Source organism: Cricetulus griseus, chromosome 6, assembly GCF_003668045.3.
Source record: "Cricetulus griseus strain 17A/GY chromosome 6, alternate assembly CriGri-PICRH-1.0, whole genome shotgun sequence".
Lineage (NCBI taxonomy): Eukaryota > Metazoa > Chordata > Mammalia > Rodentia > Cricetidae > Cricetulus > Cricetulus griseus.
This window is the reverse complement of record NC_048599.1, coordinates 38,863,680-38,891,673: the sequence shown is the minus strand read 5'-3', so window position 1 is coordinate 38,891,673 and position 27,994 is coordinate 38,863,680. Positions and strand designations below refer to the sequence as shown.

At 36.9% G+C, this 27,994-nt stretch overlaps 1 protein-coding gene across 9 annotated transcripts in view; it reads right to left on the bottom strand.

The window, feature by feature from the left end:
- Tasp1 (taspase 1) overlaps positions 1 to 27,994 on the bottom strand; it is a 207,632-nt gene that overhangs the window by 121,527 nt on the left and 58,111 nt on the right. For all 9 annotated transcript variants that reach the window (XR_003486507.2, XM_027421662.2, XM_027421665.2 and 6 more), the window contains one exon: positions 18,590 to 18,696. Coding sequence is in view for 8 of the 9 variants with exons in the window: in XM_027421662.2 (XP_027277463.1) it covers positions 18,590 to 18,696 (107 nt within the window). In the remaining variant the exon portion in view is untranslated. The remainder of the gene's footprint in view (positions 1 to 18,589; positions 18,697 to 27,994) is intronic.

The window sequence follows — 27,994 nt, the reverse complement described above, 5'->3', positions numbered from 1 at the left end:
TCTGTAAGACTACAAAACTAGTAACATGTTTTTCCCTTTGAAATTAATACCAGAATCAATTGTAGATTATTAGTGCTAACTGAATTAAATGACACTTTCTAGGACTATAAAAAGGATAAAAATAAGTTAAAGGCTCATCCATTCATGAGTTAACACAAATATGATAAAATAACCATATACAAAAATCTCAAAGTGACAGATATAAAACATATCAATAATCCAATCTGACAAGTACTTCCTGCTTAATTCATCTACTTAGTAGAAGAAAAAAATATGTATTCTGATCTCAGTAGCACAGAAGCTAGTCCTTAACATAGGACTAGAACTGAAATGTTACGAAGCAGAGAAATAGCTGATGCTTTATTGCCAATTATTATTCTATAAATACAGAACTGTGAGAAAAAACAGAATTGAGATACTGAAACAAATTCACAAAAACTAAATAGAAAGGTAAGTACAGCATTCTAAGTCCTCTTGACTGTTACAACTCTGTTGAGGTATGCTCCTGTCCTCAAAGCATGCCTTCATATATAATCTAGTACTTTACTCTGCTCACTTAGTATTTTAACTGCAGTAACTTCTTCTTTTCTGATCTTGTCTGGTGTTTAAATGCCTCCCATACCTATATAAATATTTCTGTTCCTAGATTTATGAAACTTATTGCTGTGATTTTATTGCAACTATTTTCTGCCTTAAGCATGGAATTCTTCTACATCCATGATTTATAGATTTGGTCTTGGTACCCTACAAATCTAGAATACTCTTTTCATGACTTAATACTAATTTATCTGATCATTCTTTGTTTGACCTCTACAATGACATTTATTTATGGGTGGGGTATCATACATGCTGGGGTCATGCACACCAGAGGCACTGAAACTTGTAGACTTCAAGCTCTCCCTTCCAGCATGTGGATCCTAAGGATGGAACTTAGGTTACCAGACAATTGAGAAGTCAAGGTAGGAAGCTGAGACAGACCTACATGCTATTCCACACAGCTATTATCTCTAACCATGGAAATAATTTCATAGCCAAAGAAGAAGAGCCAAAAAACCATGGAGAATGCTGCTTGCTGGCTGATAAAGTTATGTTCAACAAACTTTGTTATATTCAGTTGGTAGCACCCACAATGGGATGGGCCATCCTACAAGAAGTGACAATCAAGTAATACCTCACAGACATACCAACAGCCCAATCTGATGGAGACAAAGCATCAGCTGAGATTCTTTCTCAGATAATGTCAAACTGACAATTAAAACTAATGAGGACAGTGAGTATGGTTAGGAATGCAGGATCCATCACCATGAAATTCACTAGATATTAGTGCACTGCTTAATACCACCTGCATCATCATTCATATTCTAGTCCTAACAGAGTGTCCTCTTTCTAACTACTGGATAGTTCAGACTCAGTTTCTTCCTTGCTCTAGATGTATTCTGCTGGCCAGTTTTCAATATATAGTCCTGTGACACTTGCTTTGAGTTTCCTAAGAGTATAATTCATGGAGAATCTGGGATTACAAAACAAACAATTCAGCAAAGCTGGAGAAATTGGTGTTGTCATTTTTAATGCCATATTTCAACTCTTCCAGTTGAGTTATGAGAAGAACTGCTTGATGTCTCTTCTGCTGTTGTGTGCAAATTTTCTCTCTCTCCTTTTTTTCTCTTTAAACACCAATGCTCTGAGGTTGTTTGTATTAAGAAGGGCTTCTTACCTTTCCTCTGGGACATGGGCTCCCTGAACCACTGCACTATATATTCATTAGCACCTCCAAAAACCCATACATTATTGGTATACCAAGTTGTCTGCACTGCTTTACAACTTATTTCAGCTCAGACAGGAAAACTGCTTCAATTTGGTATTTGTCTAAAATAATCCTCATAAAATAAAATAAACAGCAAATCAGTCATTAGCAAAAAGATAATAAAATGATAAATGTGTATTAAAATGATGCATAACATAATCACATTTATTAAGAATACATTTCGATATCATGGCAAATGTCAACAATCCAAAACCTCCAATTACTTATGCACCAATCTAGATGAGAAAATCAGGAGCAAGGATGAAAAAGTCACTAACATAGAAGAAATGTTAACCAAGGAAATTTAAATTTTTAAGGGGCAAATTAAATGTTAGAGATTTAAAAACTTGTGGATGAAATATTATAATTAAAAATCAAGAAAAAAATAAATGGACATCAACCACTACAACAGGATACTCTGGGATATCATCAAGAAACTAACCTAAGGAATCATGGGATAGAAAACTGAGATTAAAAAGTAAAGGCACACACACACACACAAAAAAAAAAAAAAAGTAAAGGCACAGAGAATATATCCAATAAAATTGCAGCATAAAATTCCCAAATCTAGAGAAACAAAGGGATATCCAAATGTAAGGTATTTCAGAATCACTAAAAAGACATGACCAGATAAGATACTTAAACACAGTCAGTCAAACGTCAAAAATACAAAACAAATAATACCAAAAGATGCAAGAAATAAGAGCCAGTGACATAGCTCAGCAGACTGAAGATGCTTGCTGTCAAATCAGACAACTTAAATTGGAGCCCAAGACACATATGACAGAAGAGAACTGACCTCCACAGATGTCCCATGGCACTTGTATCACATAGCAGTAGGGGGAAAATATGACTTGAGCAGAGCTGTAACAACTTTGGATGGAGCAGAGCAGAGCAGAGCTGTAACACTTTGCTGGTCCTGAGCAGAGTGAGGCAGAGCTGGAGCAGAGTTGTAACAACTTCTCTGGGGAAACGTTTCCCTGTCTGAGAAGAGTTGTTACACTTGCATTGGAGAAGCATTTCCCTGGAGCAAAGCTGTAAAATGCTATACTTACAATGACTTTGTGGTATTCCTTGGCTTCAGACTATCAGAATACTTTTCCATCAGAGCTGCAACACTTAAATGGATGAAATGATGGATGGATGGATGGATGGATGGATGGATGGATGGATGGATGGATGGAATTAGCTTTTAACTGACTTCTTTTAAAAAAAGATGTGAGATAAAAATTACCAACTCACCTGCAAAAGCTAACACTTCAGATTAACATCAGATCTCTCATCTTCCAAAATAGAAGCCAAGAAAGAATATAACAATACACTGCTAACCAACATTGGTATATCCAACAAAAGTTTCTTTTTAATCACCAGTGAAATAAGAGCATTTCAAAATGAGTACACAATAAGGCACTTTGTAGAAACCATATTAAAATTGCAGAAGATTCTTGAAGGGACACTATAGTATAAGGAGGGCAGTACTAATCATTGGAAATGGCTGTTCTTCCACTATCCCAGGACGTGCAGGATAGCTGTAACTCCAGTCCTAGGGGACCCAAGAGTCTCTTCTGGTCTCCTCAAGCACTAGGCTTACAAATGGTACACAAATAAACACGAAGGCAAAATACCCACACATATAAGTAAATCTTTTTTTTTTTAAAGGTCACTACATATTATAACAAAAGAACATTTCACCAACAAGATATAACAGGTATAAATAGGTCAACACTGAAAACAAACACTGATGGGCATCAAAGTCCAACAGGTCCTTATATAACAATAGAGCAATAATAATGGGAGACCTCACTATCGCAGAATTAAAAATCAACAACAGAAAAAAGGCTTTCATAGGTAAATAACTGCTATCAAATAGATGTAACAAATATCTACAGAATACCCCATCTAACATAAATGGAATATGTATTCTTCACAATACCCCCTAGAACCTTCCCAAAAATCGAACAAGTTTTAGGTTACCAAGCAAGTCTTAACAAATACAAAAGAATCTAAATAAATTCATGTACCTTGTATCACAGAATAACAGAGCAAATCTAGAAATCAACAGTATACAAAAAACACAAATAACACAATATTTGTGAGACTGAAAAAATATACACTTGTCATTCATCTGACAAAACCATTAAGGAAATGAAAAAGTCTTAGAAACAAGGATAATAAAAGGAAAACTTATGTGAGCTTTTAGGATACAGAGCAGACACTACTAAAAGAAAATTCTGTGTAGTGCTGAAGGCCTTACATAAAACCATCAAGTTTTCAAATAAAAAACCTAGTAATACAGCATGCTATGTGAGAAAGATAAGAACAAGTGTCACACTAAAAGGCAGCAGATGAAAATAATAAAGGTCAAAAATGAATTAAATGGAAACTAAAGAAACCAACCTAGAATTAATCTTTTTAAAATGTTGATTCTTGAATGGATAAGGAAAATGTGGTAAATTTACACAATGGAGTACTATTCAGCAGTTAAAAAAAACAACATCTTGGAATTTGCAAGCAAATGGACAGAACTAGAACCCAGACCCAGAAAGACAAATATAATATGTACTCACTCATAATAGGATATTAGACATAAAGCAAAGGACAACCAACCTACAGGCCACAACCCAAACCCCAAAGAACCTAGGTAATAAAGAGGACCCCAAGAGAGACATACATGGATCTGCCTAGAAAAGGGGAAAATACTCTCCTAGGTAAATTTGTAGTGTGGGGGTAGGGGAAGGGTGGGAAAGGAGAGGGGAGGAAGAAAGGGGAGAAAGGAAAAAATGTATAGCTCAATAAAAAAAAAGTTGATTCTTGGAAAAGGTAAACAAGATTAACATACTTAACAAACTTAACAAAATTAGGGATGAACAAAAGAAAAAGTAACAGAGTCCTATAAAACCTAAAGGACATTAGGGAATATTTTTAAACTGCTAATCCTAAAAACTGGGATGTTTAAAAGAAATGGATAAATTCTTAGGCACACATGGCCTACCAAATCACATTTAAAAGATATTATCTTTCCAAGCAGGCAGTGGTAGTGCACACCTTTAATCCCAGCACTCGGGAGGCAGAGGCAAGCAGATCTCTGTGAATTCAAGGCTAGCCTGGTCTACAGAGTGAGTGCCAGAACCAGCTCCAAAGCTATACAGAGAAACCCTGTCTCAAATATATATATAACCGATACACAACAAGAATGACACTAAAGCCACTTTTTAAAAAAATCTTGCCATGATGAGCATGGTGGGACAAGGCTTTAATCCCAGAACTTTCAAGACAGAGGCAGGCACTTCTATAATATACATATCAAGTTCCAGAACAGCCAAGGCCACAGAGAGAAATCCTAGCTCAAAAATTTCTCCCCACAAAGAAAGCACAGGAATGGCTGGATTCACTGCAGGAGCCAACAACTACAATCCACACAAAGTTTTCACAAGAAAGGAAAGGAAGGCTACAAAAAACTGATCCAACTACACTAGCAAGTAGTACACTGGTATGGAAACAGATAAACACATACACAAAAATAGGCCAATCACCTTGTGTTTGTAAAAACACACACACACACATACATACACACACACACAAAATTCTCAATAGCATTCTTCCAAATTGTATTTTTTAAAAATGTATGAAGAAAGGTCATACACTGTGACTGTTAGTTTCATTATAAGGAAGTAAGGTTGGTATAATATCCCCAAATCTATAAATTTAATACAAAAGAATATAAACTTGGGCAGAAAACACATAATCTTCTTAATAGATACCAAAAAGGCATCTGACACCTTGCTAAAGTGGCAACTGTACTCATTAACCCAGCATCTGCAACGCCCTACATAAAACTTACTTGCATACTGGGGAAGGGCTACTGAGGCCCCCATTCTTCCCTAAGGAGCTTATGGCAGCTAAAGGTCAATAGAGGAGGGGGAATCACACTCTTCAGTGGTGTAGCCTCTGCTAAGTTGCCCATGTCCACTAAATAGCCCCACTCATATTCATATAAGCAACCCTAATTATAGAGTCATTTAAAATAACCCCCACCCATATTCATAGGCAACTCTAACTAGTGTGCCATTTAAAAAGGAAAAGAGGAGGGGAGGAGGGGAGGGGAGGGGAGGGGGAAGGGAGGGGAAGGGGAGAGGGGAAGGGAGGGGAAGGGGAGGAAGGGGAGGGGGGGGGAGGGGAGGGGAGGAGGGAGGGGAGGGAGGGGAGGGGAGGGGAGGGGGCAAAAGAATCAGAATCCTGAAGGAAATCAGGAAAAAAGAAACATTTTTCAAGAACAAAACTATAGCCAATATTATGTTAAACGAAGAAAAGCTGACATTTCCTCTAAACTCAGGATAAAGGAAGGCTATCCTTTCTCACCACTCTTACTCAACACAGGAAAACTTTAGAACAACTACATGAGAAAGAAACAACGGTGACAAAATAGGAAAGAAGTCAAAGGATTGCCACTTACAGAGAACAAAATCCTGTATTTTAAAATTCCCAAAGGGTCTTCCAAAAATCTCTTGAAATTTTTTGTTTTGTTTGTTTTTAAAACTTTCTACAATGTAGCAGGCTACAAAGTCAATATAGAAAAATTAAGAGAATTTCTACAAACTAGTTATAAACTTCCTAAGAAAGAAACAGGGCAGGAAATCCTATTCACATTAGCTTCTAAATAAAAAGACAAAATACCTACGACTAAACCTAACCATGGAAGTTAAAGACCTTTACAACTAAAAAAAAAAAAAAAAAAAAAAAAAATATATATATTATATATATATATATATATATATAGAGAGAGAGAGAGAGAGAGAGAATAAAGAAAGAAACTTAACAGTAGGTGACAAGACCAGACCATTCATGTTCCTATAAATCAATATTGTAAGAAACAATCTACAGATTCAACACAATCCTTATTAAAATTCCAATTACATTCACAGGAATTTTAAAAATTTAAATTCAAATACAAAAGCCCCCAAATAGCCAAATAAACCTACAGAAGACAGAGAATGCTGACTCATCAAGCTACCTGATCTTGAGAGCTTGTTTGGAGGTTCTAGCAGGGAGTGTGGCTCCTGGTATACCAATGACCAACCTGCCCTTGTCTGTTGGGGAAGGTTGTCCTCTTCAACCGAACCTGGAGCTTCAAGAGTAGGAAACATATATGCTAAAATCTGAGGGCAGTACTGAGCTGGTCACAGCCTTCATAAGCCCTGGTCCTGCCCCTTACTGAATACTGGAGTAGGAGAGATATGCCTCCCTGCCTCTGCCCCATACACACACACACACACACACACACACACAACAAACACACACATATTCTCTCTCTCTCTCTCTCTCTCTCTCTCTCTCTCTCTCTCTCTCTCTCATCTCTCACTCCCTTCACCACCCTCTATCTCTCATTCATGGGAAAGATGGCACACTGTCATCCCCTCACCCTGTCATGGGATGCCATGGCTGAGTGAAAGACACCCTCCCTAATCCCCCTCCCTTGCTACCTAAGGCTATGAAGGGGAGGTTGCTACAACAGAGGACAAACACAGGACAGGGGATAACAAGGAGTTAGGTGGGACAGGGATGCATGATATGAAATCGATCCAATAAAATGAGTCATAAATGCTCTTTAAAAAAGATATCAAATATTGAACTGGGCAGATGGCTCCAGGGGTAAGGGCCCTTGCCACCAAGACTGACAGCCTGATTTTGATCACCAGAATCAACATGGTGAGGGAAATGCAAACTCCTACAAGTTGTTCTCTGATCTCTAAAAGCATACCATGGCACAGTGCCACCACCACTCCACACACAAGTAAATAAATAAATGTAACATCCTCTCTCGTGATAAAGACAGACCTGGGAATGTAGCTCAGTGACCAAGAGCATGTGAGAGACTCCAGATTCAATCCTCAGGGGAAAAGAACCTGGTCTCAAACTATACTACAGAACCATAGCAACAAATACATAACAGAAATGAAGCAAAATAGAAGATGCAGACATCAGCCTCCACAGCTACAACCACCAATGCTCAACAAAGGTGTCAAAATACACACTGAAGGAAAAAAGCCTCTTCAACATATAGGTGCATGCAAAACTAGATTAAGCACCTTTAAAAAAATGAAACAAGATATGCATTTCTAACTGGTACACACATACAAAAAAAAAAAAATTCAAAGTAAACCAGAGACCCAAAGGGAAGATCTAAAACTTAAAACTGCTGGAGGAAAACATTGAGGGCATAGTCATATACAAGGGTTTTCTGAAATAGTCTCAAAGGAAATAATGTTTTAAGTTTCTGCACAGTAAGCCATTGCCATAGTGAAGATAGTCTAGCAATATCTTTTCCAATCACATAATAGACAGGAGATTAATATCTAGAATCTATAAACAACCAGCTCACCCTATCAATAAACGACCTAATGAAATGGAGAGTTCTCAAAAGAAGTTCAAATGGCCAATAAAAGTCTGGAAAAGTACTCAACATTCTTGGCCAACAGGGAAATGTGAACTACAGCTGCTTTAAGATTGCATTTCATCCTAATCAGAACCATTACCAAAGAATGACAAGCAACAAATGCTAGTGAGGATGAGAGCAAAAGGGACCCATATTCGCTGCTGGTGAGAATGTAACTAAGGATGTCAGTATACAAGTTCCAAAAAAAGCTAAAAATGGTGCTAACAAATTAAGCCAACTAGAACCTCTTGGGTATACACTCAAAGGACACTAAGGCAACCAGAGAGAAATACTTATACATCCATGTTTTGTTACTGTACTACTTATAAAAGCGAAGGAAGGAAGGAAGGAAGGAAGGAAGGAAGGAAGGAAGGAAGGAAGGAAGGAAGGAAGGAAGGAAAGACACAAACCAACCAACCAGTACTAAGCTTGGCAGACCAGACCTGTAGTAACACTACTCAGGAGACTGGGGCAGGACAATCCATGGATTCTTTTTGAATTTAAGGTCAGCCTGATTGACATGCTATATTTCCGGACAGCCTGGGCTATAGAGACCTATCAAAGAGGGAGGGAGGGAGGAGGGAGGGAGGGAGGGAGGGAGGGAGGGAGGGATAAAAAAACAAATGGAATCGAGTCTAGATTAGATGTCAATAAACAAATGAATAAAGAAATTATGGTATATATTTACAGTGGATTGTGTGTGCTTACATGGGTGCAAACATGGGTGGAAGCAAGAAGTTGATTTCTGGTGCTGTCCACAATTTAATTTGGGGGGGGTGGCAGAGTCTCTCATTGGCTTAGAGCTTGCTGAGTGTGCTTACCAAAAAGTTGTAAAGATCTGCCTGTCTCTGCTTCCCAGCAGTGAAACTGTCAGTGCCAGACCACCAAATGCCCACTTTTTACATGAGTTCTGATCACCTGCAGGTCCTCAAATTTGCATGGTGAGCACTCTAAGCTATCACCTACAACCCCGCCTAAAATTTTATTAAGAAGGAAAGAAAAATGAAATTTGTTAGAAAATGAACACAAATGAAGTTTATGTTCAAATAAGTAGGTCATACTCAGAAAAATATGGCATGTTTTCTTTCGGGTGAGGACTCTAGGTTTAAATTTATATGGAGGGAAGGGTTCATGAAAACAGAAAAGAGACAATGAGGAGGGGGGAAAAGATCTCAGAAGGCGGTAAACAGAGGGTGCTTGTGACATGACAGTAGAAGGATGGTCTATGGGGGAAGGTATGAGACCAGCACAATGAGAAGATGGGAGGAGCACTAGAAGTGAGGAATGGCTAAGAACAGAGTAAAATAACACTATGGGGCCTTTGAGATGGCCAGCAGGTAAAAATACTTACAACTAAGCCAGACATCCTAAAGTTTGATCACCAGAATCCACATGCTAGGAGAGAAGCAACTCTCAGAAGTTGCTCTCCAACCTCCACAAATATATGCACCATGGCATGTGCACCCCATCCCACCACACACAGAGAACCAACAAGTGTTTCAATGGCTATAGACATATGAATGTCAGAATAAAACCCACTACTTTACACGCTAACTTAAATGTTTAGAAAAAACAGAAGCAATTGCCCCATTCGCTTATCCAACAGTAGCAGAGCCTCTAAGAATCTATAGTGTTTAGCTCCTCAGCTGTGTCTTATGTCAGTAAGATTTAAGATCCACTAGAATAAAACAAAATCCTTTCATGAGAGAAACAGGGGAACCTGAACAAACTCTGTTACCTACAAAAACTCAACGGAACTATCTGTACCACAGTAACCATGTGATTCAACATGCCAACTTTATCCCAGAAGAAAGTAAAGTTGGAAGGGGTTCCACATTTAGTTTCTGAGCTAATTAACAGTATGAAAAAAAATCTTGGTTCCTCATACAAAATGAAGAAAGATTTACAAGGCTGACAATATCTGATGTTAGCTTTTAATAAGTATTCAAGAATACCACTGGTTACCTTCATTACAAAATAAAAGAACAGTTAAATTTATTAACATTGCTTTTGTAGCAGTTTGCCTTATCTATAATTTTCAAGTGTATATAAATTTAGCATTTAAATAACTACGGTTTTAAAACATAGCTCTAGTTAGAAGTCCAATCTCCCTAACAACCGAATACATGTACTTAGAAGCTTTTTCCTGAATGAGTAAAAGCTATTACAGTAAAAGCTACCCCACCATCTACAGTTAAAGGGTTTAAATATGGATGAATTACCATAAAACAGCATGAACTATAGACTAAGGAATCATCATCAATCAGGCCAGTGAGATGGCTCAGTGGGTAAAGGTGCTTGCCACTAAGTCTGACTACGTGAGTTCTAGCCCCAGGGCCCACATGGTGGAAGGAGAGAACAGAATACCACGAATACATATGAATGAATACATAAATGTAATTAAAATAAAAGCATCATCATGAAGTTAAAATGAAAAATACCGATCATCAGTTCCAAAACCCATGTAAATAAACATATGATATACTCACAGATTTAATGACTGGCCAACCTAACACCAATTAACATGGAAAATCTATAGAGTAGGCTCATCAAGTAATATTTTCTTAGATGGGACTGTTGCAATTTTTAATATATTACTTGCCATTCACAGCAATGGTTTCAAAAGGAAGATAATCACTTCACTGGAGACATTTTCCATTTTACAGAGCTAATACATAATATACATCTCTTTCCAAAAGTGATAGCAGCCCACACTTCTATTAAATCAGAAAAACAAAACATCAGATGAAGCAAAGTAAATCTCAAGAAAATAATAATGACACTCTTTCTTGCACACAAAATGCAGACGTGTGTACAAAGGGAACAATCTGAAGAAAATATGTTGTTTGGGGGGAACTTATTTTCTTTGATCTTAACCTACCTCTCACCCAAAAAAATACAGTGATTTAGTATGATGCAGTTAAGCACTTACATAATAACTTCAAGATGGAGGGAAAAAGAGGAAAACATTACCCACAATATACTTCAAAAGAATAGAATATATTTATATGAAGCACACAAAGCAAGTCCCAACATTTCCTTTCTGAAACATGTGGCCAATTTAATGTCCCTGTGTGGTGGCTAAAGAACCAAAATTAAAAGTTGTAGCATCTCTTTAGAGTGGTTTTGAACACTCAACATGGTATGAAAGCACAAAAAGCAGTGCTTATTTTTCTAAATTTGTTTGTTAGAAACTGACTAAAACATACTTGCACAATGGCCAAGGTCTAACCAGCATTTGCTACACTGTCCTACAAAAGAGCTGCTTTACGTAAAAGCCAACCAAGAGCTTAGATTACTTAATGTGATTGGTGGGATAGGGTAACAATACACATTCAACTGCAAAATCCATTATTAAAGAAAAGGAGATGGAAAGTATTTAGGCAATATGCTTGTGAAGAATGAAAAGGAAAAGGGGGAATTTGAAACATCAAAAATGTTGAGATCAAACAATACCCCCAACTTCTTTTAATACTCTAAGAATAAGAGTCCCTTCCAATGACATCTAAGACTAGACGTTTGAAACTGGTAGTTATGAAATCTAGACTATGGTGAGTACCATGTCTATCTTCTAAATGTAAAGATCTTCTCTTCTCCATGAATAACTCAGTCTTCCTGTGGCAGAAACCAAGTATAGCAACAGACCAATCAGCTGATCATGTCATTCCAAGAGGACTGTTTCTTCTTCCAGATGTCATGAAGATTAGTACTGACCCAATTACCTTATGCTCTTTCTCTCGGAACACAGCAAGTACAGATATCTATGTACAGTAAGAGACTGAAGAAAAACCAAGAGTTAAACCCACCTAGAGAGAACAGGGCCAAGTGTTCACTACTTAATATTTTTATATTAAACTATAATAAAACAACAAAAAATACAACAGTTAAATGGTAATCTTTCCTGTCTCTACCATATAAGTCACAAAAAATTAAGCAATGATGAAAAAACAGAAATACCAATGACTAAAAATAACTAGTAAAAGTCAATGATGAAAAAACAGAAATACCAATGACAGAATAATTACTAAAAATCTATGTTTCTAACTGTAAAATATTATACCTTAAAATCTACACACCCTACAACTAGAAACTAAGTTCACAAAACTGAGTTGATTCATAGAAATTAATGAGCACAGTATCAATTCTTCCTCATGGTCTCACTCACCCTCATGACAAAACTTCTCAAGAGCTACACTGACCCTTCTCGCTGACCAACCCATGCCATGTCCATCTGCAATCCATTACTTCACAAATACAGTCCATCCAGAACAGTCTCCAGATGCCAAATCCAAAAGCCACTCCTTAAGAGCACGTGACCCAGAAAAGACTTTCTTTGAAATAGATTTTCCTCCCTTAGTGCCCCCCCCCCCGCCACACACACATAAATGCATGCATGCACACATGTGAGTCCTGGCACCTTTGTCTCACCAGGGTCTCCTTTTAATTCAGGTGGTTCTTTGTTATCCCAGTCTCTGCATCTTGAGCTGACTTGAGATTCAAATGTAGTATCACTCTTCAGGGAATGCAGTAATATGGACATATATTCCTTTTGATGTAACAATTTCAACATAGATATCACCCTCCTACCCTGCCCATGAACAAAACTCCTGTCCATGAACATGTAGTTGCTCATATAACCAACTCTACAGTTAATGTTTCTACCTATCACAGCAAGCTTTCCAATAGTAATGATGACAGGTTGGTTCAAATTTTCAAAAGTTGAAAACAGTCTAGGAAAAGCAGATGTGCATATTTTGAAATGTATATTTGCTATGTCTTTTGGTGTCATATGCTTGATTGATAGCCTGGGGCACTACTGGGAAGGCTGTGGAAACATTAAGAGATGGGAAGAAAACACTAGGAGAAAACTAGGTCCCTGCAGAGTACACTTGAAGAGGATATAAAGACCCTAGCCCATTCTCTCTATTTTTGCTTCTTTGCTGCCATGGGATGGGCAGGTTTCCTTTATCTTGGCCACAGCCAGGATGTACTTCTTCATCAAAGGCATGACAGCAATAGCCTAAATGGCCACATGAAACCTCTGGAACCCAAAATAAAGCTCTCCTCCTTGTAAGCAAATCATTTCGGGTATTTTGCTGTGATGAAAAATTCAACAACAATACCTTAATGTTTTAATCTTTTTTTTTTTTTTTTCATACTGCTGAGGATTGAACCCTGGGTCTTCTCCATTTTAGGTAAATGTTTTATCACTGATATACATGTATAGCCCCAATCTTTTGACTGAACCAAAGCCTTTTCTTTGTATGTCGGTCTGCAAACAATGTTCTATACTGTTTTTCTTAGTAAATAGAAAAAAAATGCCCTATGATTTTGAGTTTCATATTATGTAAAAGAGAACAATAGATAAAGATACTAACAAAACACACTGAATAAAGTATGTATAGATTGTTATGGTTTTTAATCAATCTTTCTGGCACACTTACCCATAATTATAAAACAATAATTTTGTAGAAGCCAGTTCTGTTTTTTCAATTTACTTTTCCAGTAGAGCACTCAATATTCAAACAATCCTTAGGTTTCAAATAGACAATTCTCTTTTTAAACTCATTATTCTTGTTTAACATGAAACAACAGATTATGTAACTTTAATAATAAAAAGCAATGAGCACAATGAGGATACTAATGCTTTCAGCTGAAAGGAACAAAGGAGCACAGCATACTACAAGGCAGCTCATGAAATAAAGCTGAAACTCCTTTCTACATGCATTCCATCCTAAAGGATCTAGCCCTTTCCTGCCTCCTCAGATTCGTCCCATACCACCCTACTCTACCCACAATGACTCTCTTCTTTCAATCTCCCAATGGCTCTGGATACACATTTCATCTTGAGTATTACATCCTTCTGCTGGCTGATATTTTTCACGTCAGCTCAAGTGAGCCTCTATTATCATCCTAATGAAGGGAATCTTATCTTTAGACTCTCACATCTAGGCAACTATAGCATATCATCTTGTTCTTTTTTTTTTTTTTAATCCTCCTTAACAATTATAAAACATACCCCACATCTGACAGAGGGCTGGTCTCCAAAATATATAAAGAACTCAAGAAACTAGACATCAAAAAACCAAATAACTGAATTCAAAAATGGGGTTCAGACCTAAATAGAGACTTTTCAACAGAAGAATCTCAAATGGCAGAGAAACACTTAAAGAAATGTTCATCATCCCTAGCCATCAGGGAAATGCAAATCAAAACAACTATGAGATTCCATCTTACACCTGTTAGAATGGCTATGATCAAAACACAAATGACAGCTTATGCTAAGAGGGATATAGAACAAGGGGAACACTCCTCCATTGCTGGTGGGAATGCAAACTTGTACTGCCACTTTGGAAATCAATATGGCAGTTTCTCAGAAAACTGGGAATCAATCTACCTCAAGACCTACTTATATCACTCTTGATCGTACAACCAAAGCAATGCTCAATCATACACAAGGATACTTGTTCATCTATATTCATAGCACGTTTATTTTTAATAGCCAGAACCTGGTAACAACCTAAATGCCCCTCAACTGAAGAATGGATAAAGAAAATATGGTACATTTGCACAGTGGAGTATTACTCTGTAATACAAATTGATAAAAGACCCAGAGACAGATAATGGGGTTCAAACTTCATGCTGAATATCAGAAAAGCAAAGCAGCTAGCCACTAGTTTCTTACCTCTACCTCAGGTCAAATGGACTGATCCTGTCTCCACGAGCTCTCACCAAGTCTCCTCAGCATGGCTGGAGCATGAATGCCTCATGCTGACTCCTGATACTGACTTATATACCTCTCATGAGTCCTGGGATTAAAGGTGTGAGCTATAATTCTCTTTTAGACTGATTCACTCTTGTGTAGACCTGGGTGGCCTTGAATTGAGAGAGATCTCTCTGTCTCTTAATCCTGAGTCCTAGGATTAAAGGTGTGTATCCCACAACCTTCTAGCTTCTGGCTGCTGGAATTAAAGGTGTGTATCACCACTGCATGATCTCTATACCTTGAGGCTGACTTTGCATTTCTGAATCCTCAGTCAAGCTTTAATAAATCATAAATAATATCACTATATTACTCAACTATTAAAAACAATGACATCAGGAAATCTGAGGGCAAATGAATGGAACTAGAAAAAAAAAAAAATCATGCTGAGTGAGATAACCCAGAAAAGCAGACATGGTATGTACTCACTCATAAGTGGATAGTGACTATAAAAGATAACCAGGCTACAATCCACAGACCCAGAGAGGCTAGATAATAAGGAGGGCCCAAGGCGGGGATGCATAGATCTCCCTGGGAAGGGGAAATAGAATCGACCTCCTTGGTGGACTGGGGGTTAGTGGGCATCAGAACTTGATAGATTGGGTTGGGGGATGGGTAGAATGTGAGAGTACTGAAGGAGATGACTGGAAAGGGGTGTCATTTTGGGTCAAGTAGAAACCTGCTTCAAGGAAAACTCACATGAATCTACAAGGGTGACTTCCAGCAATAATGGATAAATAGCATTAATTGGCCATCCCCTGTGATCAGATTGGTGACTACTACATTATTATAGAGCCCCTTCATCTGATAACTAATATAAACAGATACAGAGATCCATAGCCAAACATTAGGCCAAGCTCAGGGAATCCTGCTGAAGAAAGGGAGGAAGGATTGCAGGAGCCAGAGGGGACAAGGACATCACAAGAAAGCCCACAGAAACAACTAACCTGGCTCATAGGAACTCAAAGAGTCTGAACCAACACACCAGTGAGCCTGCATGGGACCTACCTAAGCCCTCTATGTATGACAGTTCTATAGATTAGATCTATTTGTGGGACTCCTAACAATGAGAGCAGGGACTATCCCTAATGCTTTGCCAGGCTCTTGGGAACCTATTCCTCATACAGGATTGTCTTGTCCAGCCTAAATACAGGGGGAGGTGCTTAGTCTTAGGGCAACTTGATAGACCATGCTCTGCTGATACCCGTGGAAGACCTGCCCCTTTCTGAACAGAAACAGAGGAGGAGTAGATACAGGGGGGACGGGGGAAAGGAGTGAGGAATGAGAGGAGAGGAGGGAGGGGAAATTGCAATAATGGTGTAAAATAAATAAATGAATGAAATAAAAAATTATAAAACAATACTAACCTTAATTATATGTATATACTTTAAGTCTGTTCAGTAAAAGTCTCACTAGAACATTTTGTTCGACACTATTTTTTTTCTTTTCATTTATTTTATATCCTGACCACAGTTTCACCACTGTTTTCTTATTAGCTGGCATATAATCTTTTTCTGAGTGAAAAAAAAAAAAATGAGTGATCTGAATCGGTAATGCCCAGTTAAAAACAGCCTCTGTAAAACAGTGATATTTCTTTCTATGCATAAAATTCTAAACTAATAACCACAAAAAGAACTGTAAAAATTTCACAGCAGCATTATTCCTAATAGTAAACATCAAAAATTAGCCAATCTCCAACAGGAAAAATGTATAAGCAAATTATAGTCTAAGTACATTAGGAAATATTACTTAGTGCTATTTTTATTTTCACCGATTTGTTTTAAGGAACCATTAACAGGACATCTAAAAATATTCTGTGAAAGAAGGTCAACGGAAGATAACACCTTCCATATGACAGCAACACAAAACATCTATGGCAGGATAAAGCTGAATAATGCCTACTATTTAGGTTATAGGTTAAGTATAGGCCAACAAAGCCTGAAATATTCTGTGCCTTGAAATGACTTGGGATGCAAGAGAACATACAGTTAATACAGATGAAACAGTCTACTACATGCATTTTGTATTTGAGACAAGGTAATACTCTATGGCCTGTGACCTATCTACTCAACCTCCCGAATGCTTGGCTTACAGAGGCAAGCCAGATACTTCTAATTTTTTTCAAAGGGCAAAAGTCCTAAATTGGTTTGCCCAGGTATCACAAAGAATGCAGGAACACAAAATAAGAGAATGTTTTCATCAAAATTTACATTTTACTTTGTTCATCTGTTTCCTAAAACCCATTATTGTGAGGCATAGGAGGAGAACTGAACCAAAATATATGATGCATTAACCCATGAGGAAACATACTGAGAAAATACCTACTATTATGAAAAATGGTTTATTTTTTATTTACTGCAACCATACAAAACATTGATAGAAAGCATAAACCAGTTCATGAGGCATTAAACAACAACTAGATAGAGAAAAGGTGCACCAAAGGAATATGTGACCTGACACACCAACAATGAGCCCTAAAGCCATAGGCTGAAGAAGAATGCTGTAGCTTTCAACTTCACTCTACATTCAAAAGCAAATATAGAAGGACCGAAAAAATACAATAGTCATGTAGCATTTTTGTGGTCACTGAGCAAGTGAAACAAAGAATGGGTAAATGAGAAGCTGAATTTCTTATTTTATTCAATTTAAGTTTTATTTTAAAACATTTTTAGCCAATGCAAGGTATGATTCTAATAACTAAATATGCAAATTTACTTTTTCAACAGTTAATTTTATTGCATGCATTCCTTCATACATTTATTTACTTGAACCTACGTATTTGGAAACACATGCCACAACATGCATGTGGAGGTCAAAGGATAACTTTCAGAGTCTACTCTGTCCTTCTACCATGTGGACACTGGGGATCAAACTTACGTCATCCAGCTTGGAAACATGTGCCTTTACACTGAACGATCTTACTATCACCCAACAAAACACTCAAATAGCTCATTATTAATTTTCCCATTGACTATATTTCAAAAGATATTTTCAAAAGATATTTCACTTGAATAACTTTATATATTACTAAAATTAATTTTATTTGTTTACATTTTAAAATTAATTTCAATTGTTTCTTTTCACAATCAAATTCTACTTTTTTTATTTTCATTGTTGTTTGTTTTTTCTTTAAGACAGGCTTTCTCTGTGTAGCCCTGGCTGTAATAGAATTCGCTCTGTAGACTGGGCCTGCCTTGAACTCAGATATACACCTGCCTTTGCCTCCTGAATGCTGAGATTAAAGGCATGTACCACCACACCAAACTCAAATTTTACTTTTTAAATTACATTTTTATACATGTAATTTGCATGTACATGCTCAAGTAAATGTCACAATGAATGTGTGAAGGTCAGAAGACAATTTACAGGAGTCAGTTCTCTCGTTCTACTATGTAGGTTCTAGGGAAGGAACTGTGGTTACCAGACTTGGTAATAGGTACATTTACTTAATGAATGAGTCCCACCAGCTCCACTCTGCTTTAAAACACATGTATGGCATGCGTTACATTTCAAATGGACTGTACTGTTCTAAAGGCAGGTCAGAAGTATCACTGTCATGCATCATCAAATACTTGAGACACCTCCTGACCTTTGCACTGGATTGTCTTCTTTTCTTTAGCTGAATGAAGTCTGTTTCCACCCTTTCTGCCAGTTCTAGTTTCCTCTTGTTCCTTTTAAATGCAGCTAAGCTGAATCCTACAAAAGAAAAGAGCAAAAATAGTACTTGAGAATTATTAGAGCAAGAAGGCAAGTGAGATTATCCTGATGAGTCTTCCCAGAAAGAAAAAAAAAAAAAAAAGCACTTAATACTGTTGAACTGTTGATTTTAAACTATTTCCAATGTATCCTGATAAAACTGGAAAACAAAAAACTGAGTTCTGAAGGTACACAGAGCCCAGGGGCACCAGGTGACCCATGACCATTTCAATGCATAGGCATAAGAGAAGACATCTTGGAACAGAACACTAACTAGAAGGCATACTAGAGATGACCTACAAGAAAAAGAGGGAATCCCAGAGGTTGATATACCCCCCCAGGAAAGGCAAAACAGGCTGCCACAAACTGAGAAATTAGGTTGCCAAGTCTCAACCTTGTCCTGGACAGAAAGGAGAGAAAGTTTTCACAGGAAATCCTAAGAGGGGCACTGATGAGTGGGTAGAGAAGAGTTCCTATTATCTGTATGATCTGAAGGAAAAAGTGACCTCACTATGCTTAATCTTCACTGCCAACTGGAAGGATTTAGAGTCACCAAGAAATGCCCCTGTCTGTATCTCTGGAGGGATTTCTGGAGAGGTTTGACTGAGAAGGGAAGACTCCCCTGAATGTTGGTAGACCATTCCATGGTTTGGGGTCCTGGACTGACTAAAAGAATAAAGCAAGCTAAGCACCAATCTTTTTGTCTCCTCTGTTTCTTATCTGTGAATCAGTGGACATTGCCCATCAAACTGTAGCCAGAACACACTCCTGTTTTAAGTTTCTTCTTCAGGTTTGGCCACAGACTATTCAGAGAGAAAGACAATTAAAAAAAAAAAAAATCACTGAGTAGCCTGATATAATAGCTCACACCTATAATCACAGCACTCAAGAAGCTGAGAAAAAGAATTGTTATGGACTCAAGGGTAGCCTGGGCTATGGAATGAAATGAAACATCCTCAAAAAAAAGAAAAAAAATCACCGGAGCTTCATATAACATCTGCAAAATATGCATACCCATCAACACTGGGAAATTTTTCAACCTAGACTATATTTTAGGCACTAAAATAAGTCTCGAGATTTTAAAAAGTAGAATTTTATCACTAATCTATAAATTGCCAGAAAAAAAATTAGAAATGAACAAGCAAAAATAGAAAATAAACAAATCCATGAAAATTAAACAATATACTCAGGAACAGCCAATAGGTTACTGAAGAGCCAGATGGTGGTAGCACACGCCTTTAGCCCCAGCACTCGGGAGGAAGACGCAGACAGGCTTCTGAGTTCTAGACCAGCCTGGTCTACAGACTGAGTACTCAGACAGCAACGACTACACAGAGAAACCCTGTCTTAAAAAAAAGAAGGAAAAAAAAAAGTCACTGAAGACATAAAAAGGAACTCATAAAGTCTCTCAAGTTAATGGAGATGCGGCACGCCAAAGCCTGTTTATTCACCAAATGCAGTACAATAAAAACAACTGGAAGCAGTTAATTCCTTTGTCAAAGAGCTGGGTCTAGGAAAATACCCAAACCCAAGGAAATCATGAATATCAGTACAGAAATAAGTAAAATAGAGACTAGAAATAAACTACTAATAATCAAATTGATTGCTATTTTTTGAGAAATAAAAATCAACAAACTTTTTGATAGTTAAATTAGATATGAAAGACAGACTTACAAAGTGGTATCACAAAAATGCAAACAACCAGAAAAACTGCCATGATAATCATATGGCTGCAAACTGAAAATCAAGATGGCACAAATAAGCCCTGGGCAATACACCAGACTGGATCAAGACAGTGGAAACATATAAAGCAGCCTTAAAAATGTAACGAGATAGAGGCAGTAGATGAGTACCCCACACGGTCTGAAGGTGGATGTAGATAAAGCACTTGGCCAGCATGCATTAGATCTGAGTTTGTCCCTTAACATACAGGGCATATGGAGGAGTCTCCCTCAAAGAAAGATGCAGAACTTGAATTTCACTGATATATTTCTGAAATATTTCTATGAAATATTTCAAGAAAAACTGAATTTCAATTCTTCTCAAACTATTCTAAATATAAACTAAAAAAGAAGAAACTCTACCAAACTTATTCTACTAGGTCACCATACCCTGAAATATAAATCATATACAACAATTATACCTACACATCAACATCTATGATGAACTGATATCAAAATTATCAACATAACAATAGCATGTCAACTGTCACAGCTCCAAAATGTCAAGTAAGATTTACTCCCATGATGCAAGAACAAGCCAAACATATCAATATTGGTATGATATCTCATCAAGAGAACAAAGAACAAAAACATGTGATGATAAAAAACCCTGACAATATTCGAATAGCAGCCAGGCAGTGGTGGCCCACACCTTTAATCCCAACACTCGGAGGCAGAGACAGGCTGATCTCTGTGAATTCAAGGTCAGCCTGGTCTACAGAGTGAGTTCCAGGACAGCCTCCAAAACAACACAGAGAAACCCTGAAACCCTGTCTCGAAAAAGAAAAAAAAGAAAAGAAAAAAAAAAAGATTTAAAAAAAGATTAGAATAGCATCAACATGCCTCAACACAACAAGGGCTGTAATGAGTGACAATTTCATAGCTAACATGTGAAATGAGAAGAGCTGGAAGCACTTCCTCCAAGATCTGGAATATGATATATGTCTCCTTACACCTGTCTTATCAACACACTATTTGGGGCAGACAAATTAAACAAGAGAAAGAAATAAGTATCAAATTCAAAAGGAGGAAATCCGATCACCTAGAGCGTAGATGGCAGGACTTTATACAGAAAGGTCCCAACCTTTAGAAATGATGAGATCTAGAGCATAGCAGGATACAAAATGAACAGTAGCAGGGCCAGCAAGATGTCTTAGCCTTTTTACCACCAAGCCAAATGAACCGAGACCCATCCCCAGACCCCACATGATGGAAGAACAGATCCTCTGACCTCCACATACACACCATAGTATGTAGTCACACAATGATATGCACGCATGCATGCAGACACACATAGGTATGCATGGACAGACACACAAAATAAAATGTAAGAAAAGAAAAAAATTAAAAACAAATAATAGCAGCAAGTTTGTTGTGTACAAACAACTTGCTCTTTTAAAAATGGAAGCTATGTCCCAAGGCAGCCTGGGACAGAACAGAACCCAGGTCGCCCGCAAGAAGTTCAGACACTCTTAACAACTGAGACTGCTCTCCACCATCACTCTCATCTAGTAATTGTCCTTTTTCATTTCATAATTTATTGTGACATAATATCCTCATGATCTAGGATATTTAATGTCTTTAGAAGGACCTAGTTTAGTTCTTTTTGAAGAGTTAGTGAACATCAAGTGAGATGTGTAAGTGCTGCCCAGGTTACCAGTGAGCACATACTGCACAGAAAGAATTCTGAAAGCATATGGGAATAGTAGAATTTATCAGTGAAAGGAAGTTTTTGTGTAATAAAAGTCTTTCATTTCTGTAATAACTGAGTGAAGTCTCGAGAACTAATAAATTATCTATTTTATCAATTAAGTCTTATTCTAAAATAGACAATAGAAAAACATATTTTGGGATTGGAAAGAGAGCTCAGCTGTTAAAGGCTAGGTTCACAACCAAAAATATAAGAAATATAAGATATTTTTAAATCACACACACATATATATGTTATATATGCAATTTGTTAACTATAGTCTTGGGCATTTTTTACCATGACAGAATTATTAAAGTAAGTTATAAAGAATAAATAATTGTTTCTATGAAATCAAGAAATAAAGAAAATAAAATAAAGATAAGAAAATTAATTATATTTATAATTACCATAAAAGTAGAATATCTAGGAATAAGTGATTGCTACAGTGACAATTACAAAACACTGAAAAGAAATTTAAAAGGACACATACATACACAAGATATGGAAAACAACATGCTGATACTTTAAAATATCTACACTACCTAAAACAAATCATAGATCGCAACAATCTACATGAAAACACCAAAAACATTCTTCACTTAAATAGAGAAAACAATCAAAACATTCATCTATAACCATAACAGATCCTATGGATCTGTTCTAGCAATCTTTGGCAAAAACAAGAGATGCAGGCATCATATAACCTCACTTAAAAATACAATACAAAACAATAATAACACAAATAAAATAATAATGACAAAAAAATGCCAAACATACACATACTCTCTCTCTCTCTCTCTCTCTCTCTCTCTCTCTCTTCTCTCTCTCTCTCTCTCTCTCTCCAAAAAAGCAGATAAGAGAGCCTAGAACCTGGAAAGAACCTAGATGTCCCTCAATTCAAGAAAGGATAAAGGAAATGTGGTGCATTTGCACAATGGAGTACAAAAACAATGGCATCACAGAAATTTGCAAGTAAATAGATGGAACTAGAAAAATCATCCTGGGTGAGGTAACTCAGACCCAGAAAGACAAATATGGTCCTTTGCATATATATTATGGCTTCCAGTATTGTGCTTTTATTTAATTCTTGAGTATGTGAATGAGTAGGTCTCTGTGTCTATGTATATCTGTTTCTTCTGCCTTTTCCTTTCTGTTTGTTTGTTTTGTCCTAGTCCAATATGTTAGCTGTTGTTTTATCTTATTATACTGTATTTTATTTTATTATTATTATTATTATCCCTTAAAAGCCTGTTTGTTTTCTAATGAGAGACAGAAAGGGAATGGATCTGGATGAGATGGGAGTTATGGAACTAGAAGGAGTAGAGGAAGAGAAAATCATCATCAGAATATATTATCTGAGAAAAAAAAATCTATTCTTAATAAAGGGGCAAGAAGAGATCCACAGCTCTATATGCAAGACCTGAAACTGCTACACTAGCAATAAACCAATGAAACCCTTCAAGACACTAGTATTCAATTTCCAGCACACACACACACACACACACACAGAGAGAGAGAGAGAGAGAGAGAGAGAGAGAGAGAGACAGAGAGACAGAGAGACAGAGAGACAGAGAGAGAGATGGAGAGAGAGAGAGAGAGAGAGAGAGAGAGAGAGAGAGAGAGGCAATGAAATAGGCCAGCTTTTAGGTAAGACCACAAAAGCACAGGCAACAAAGGAGAATTAAATAAGCATTATTATGTCAAATTTCAAACTTAGAAGCATACACAGGGGAAGGGAAACAACAAGGTAGATAACAAGGAGAATGTTAGCTAGATTATACAATAAATTCAAAAGTTGAATACAAAAAAAAAAAAGATAACCCAGTTGTTATCATGGACAAAGGATCTGGGACAAATTACTTAAATAGGCATTTCTCAAAGGAAACATACAAAAGGCCCACAAGTACACAAAACAATGTGTAACATCACTAACCATCAGGGTAAAATAAACCAGAAGTGCAATGAGCTGTCACTTCATCCAAGTAGAATGACTATTATCAAAGATGCAGAAATAACAAATGTCAATAGGAAGAGGAGAGAGGAACTCCAATGCTTATCAGTAAGGGCATAAATTAACAGTCATTGTGGAAAATAGTGCAAAGTTCCCTCTAAAAATATAACTACCATGCAACCTAGCAAACCTTTTAAAATATAGTATATATCCAGAAGAAGGGAATTGTTATATCATAGATATGAATGCACTCCAGTGTTTACTGTAGCATCAGCCATAGAGCCCAAGACATGAGATAACCAAGGTACTCGTCAGTGGATAAAAATAGTAAGAAAAGGTGGAAGATTTTTGAGTCATGAAAATATTGTCATTTGCACCATGGGTAGATATGGGAGACATTCAGTTTAATGAAATAAGGCAAGCAAAGAAAGACAAATTCAACATGTTTTCTTTCTTGCTCTTTTGTAGAAGCTAAACAAGACATCAATAGAAGACAATAGTAGTCAGCAAAGAATTGGAAGGGTAAGAAGGAAGAGGATCTGGATAAGATATCAAAAGACCGGAAGCAGGAACTAGTTGTGGCACTTTATAGTACAATAAGAAACCTGCAGCTTAGAACTGAAAACATGAAGCACAATAATTGGAGATCAGCGGCTCTGACAAGTTTAAGGCCTTCAGAGACCAGCACGATGCTCACCCTACTTTCATCCTCACAAAGTGCAAACATGCAAAAAATTCTGTATCATGAATACAAACATTATGTCAATTCATAATGCTTTGGTTATCCTTTTTAAGTATCAAGTACAGAGATGTCAATAGTCAAACACTAAGGATCAGCAAGGGATTATAAGCAGATTTCTCATCCAAACCTTTGAAGCCACAAGTTATGGATTCACATGCTCACAGCACTGAGTGAAAAAGGGGTGTAAACCATGAAACCCAAATCTGACTGGCTGTGTTTTAAAAATGAGGACAAGATTAAGATAGTCTCAGAATATGGAAAACACAGTTGATTACCACCAAACCTACCTGCAAGAAAGACTAAACGGAATCATGAGCAAAAAACAAAAGGATGTCAAGCAATAACATAAAAGACACACCCAACATTAAAGATCTAATTATACGGTAAAAGCACAATTATAAAACCTATTACTATTCTAATTTTTGTTTCTAATTGCTTATTCTCCACATCGTTTTAGAACCAAGACATGGAAAAGGTTATTCTATATAAGCATGTTTTCTCCATTTAATCAAGTATGTGCTTATTTTTGTGCATATGCCATGACATGTATAGAAGTCAAAAGACAACTTTCAGGAATCAGTTCTTAGTTTGTATCATGTGTGTCTAAGAACTTGGGTCATCAAGCTCTCAGACTTGGTGACACTGCTATATATGCTAAACTATCTCTGGTTAATGTGAAATTTTGTGACATTAATAACTAAAAGAAAATGGTGACAGAGGTGCATAACAAAAAACTTATTAATATGATCCCATTAAGATGGCATAAATTCAAATTAAGCTATAATCTTAAAAGTATTAAATTTAAACTCCATGCTAACAACAAAGAAAATAGCAAAAACTATATAGTTTAGAATGAGATTAAAATCACTATCGAAGAAAACAAAACCAAATAAAAGCTAAAGGAATAAATAAATGAAAGAAATGAGGAACAAATACTAGAAAACACATAAAAATTAATAGCAACAGCTAATCTAAATATAACAATGTATACACAAATAGCATGTACATGTTTTAGCATGTGCATTGAGAACAGAGGACAAATTTCAGAAGTTGGTTCTCTCTACCATGTGAGTCCATGTAATCAAACTCAGGTCATCAAGGCTTGGCAGCAAGTGGCTTTACTTGGTGGCACTATGTAACATTCTTAAGATGATAAAATTATACAAATAGATAGTATATTGATGTCTGCTAGGGATGAAGGCAGGAGGAAGTGGGTGACATCATAAAAAGTCAATATGAAAGACCTCTTTGAAGACAACAGCGTTCTTGAATTGAATCTCAGCTCTAGCAGCGGTATCCTAATTGTGACTGCTAGAAACCCCACTGAAAGCTGGAAACACCACACACACACACACACACACACACACACACACACACACACACACACACACACACACACGACAGATAAGCTAATTAGCCTGATCTCACCATCACACAAAGCATATAGAATCAAAGCATCACAATGTACCACATAAATGCATAAAGATTGTCATGCTTTTTTAACTTCAAAAAATTAATGTTTAAATAATATATTTTTATAATATACATTTACTGCATTTTCTAATATTCCCTATCATATAAATTAAAATAAATTACTACTATTATTTGAGATTAATCTTTATTGTCAACTTGATAGGACTTAGAATCACTATAAAAACACTCTGAGCATGTATGTGAGGGTCCGTGTAGATTAGGCTGAATGAAATAAAAAGACCCAGCCTAGATTTGGGTGGCACCATTCCATGAACTGGAATCACAGACTGAATAAAAAGGAAAAAGCAACCTAAATGTAAGCTCATTACTCTCCGCTTCCTAACCTGTGTGGCAATATGACCAGACACCTCCTGTTCCTGCCATCACACCTTCCCTGCTGTGATGGATTATGATCCATAGAACTGCAGGCCAGAATAAACCTTCCTCTCCAAAATGTGCTTTAGTGAGTATTTTGTCACAGCAATGAAACAAATAACTGATGCATTATAATTATTATTATCAACATCATTATTATTCACACTGTATTTATTAAGACCATCTACTAAGAAAGCTGAGCTTCTATATCCTGGTTATGAAAGAGTCAATTACACTAAACCAATCTATGTCAGAACAAGTACAGGAATGGAGAGAAGTGAGAATTCTGAGGGCTTGTGAAAACATTCCAAGAAAACAAGACAGGAGTCTTGTGACCTCAGTTTCTTCAAAATGCAGAATTGTTCTTGAAGTGTGTTTCCATGCTCCTCCCAGGTGTAAAGGCTAGGAGTGAGTTTACTTCAACTTATTTACTGTTGCCTGCTGTTGCTGTTCAACAAAATGCTTAAATTATCTTTCATATGCCTCTATAGAAAAATAGGTTTTTGTCATGTGTGCTTTGTCCTTGTGATTGCATACAGCTTGAACACATGAGAACTTCACTTACATGACCTTTCTTAACCCTCTCAATTTAAAATGTCTGAGACTGAAAAGAGTTGGCTATTTCATAAGACTTTAGTCTGCCTCATTTATCAGATCCATTCTGCCTCTAAAGTGGTGACAAACCTACAGGCCAATAATATTACAAACCACAAATAAATGTTTTAAGGGAAAGTAGAACTAAACCACAGATCTATCTGACTATGCACAAAGAAAACCACACCTGGGCATAGCATTGTTACACTGAGGAAAGCAATGTTACATTTTTTAAATGATAACAGAACACAAAAAAGCTAGGGATAGAATGCCTGCCAACATGCACAAGGTCCTGTACTTATTCACCAACACCACAGAAAAAATTTACAAAAGAACACAATGGAATATTGTCCAGCCATGAAACAGAAACAATTTTCTGACCTATTCAACAATATGGTTAAACTGTGAAGGAATTATATTAAGGGAGATAAGGCATACATAAAGGCTAAGTTTTACTCCTATTATATAAGGTAAGGCAAATTCATAAAGATAGGAAGAAAAAGCAGGATCATAAGCAACTAACAAGAAGGAAGCAAACAAACTGTGAAAGTTTTGTTTGGGATAGCAGTTAGGGGAGTGGAGCTCAGTGCAGCTGCACAACACTATATACTCATGTACTTAACTTCAAATGGCTAAGACACAGGGGAGGTGGCTCAGCAGAGAACCTGGTCACCTGAGTTTGATACCCAGGATTCAAAGGTTGAAGCAGTCAGCCAACTCCTCCAAGTTGTCGTCTGCTCTACACACATGCA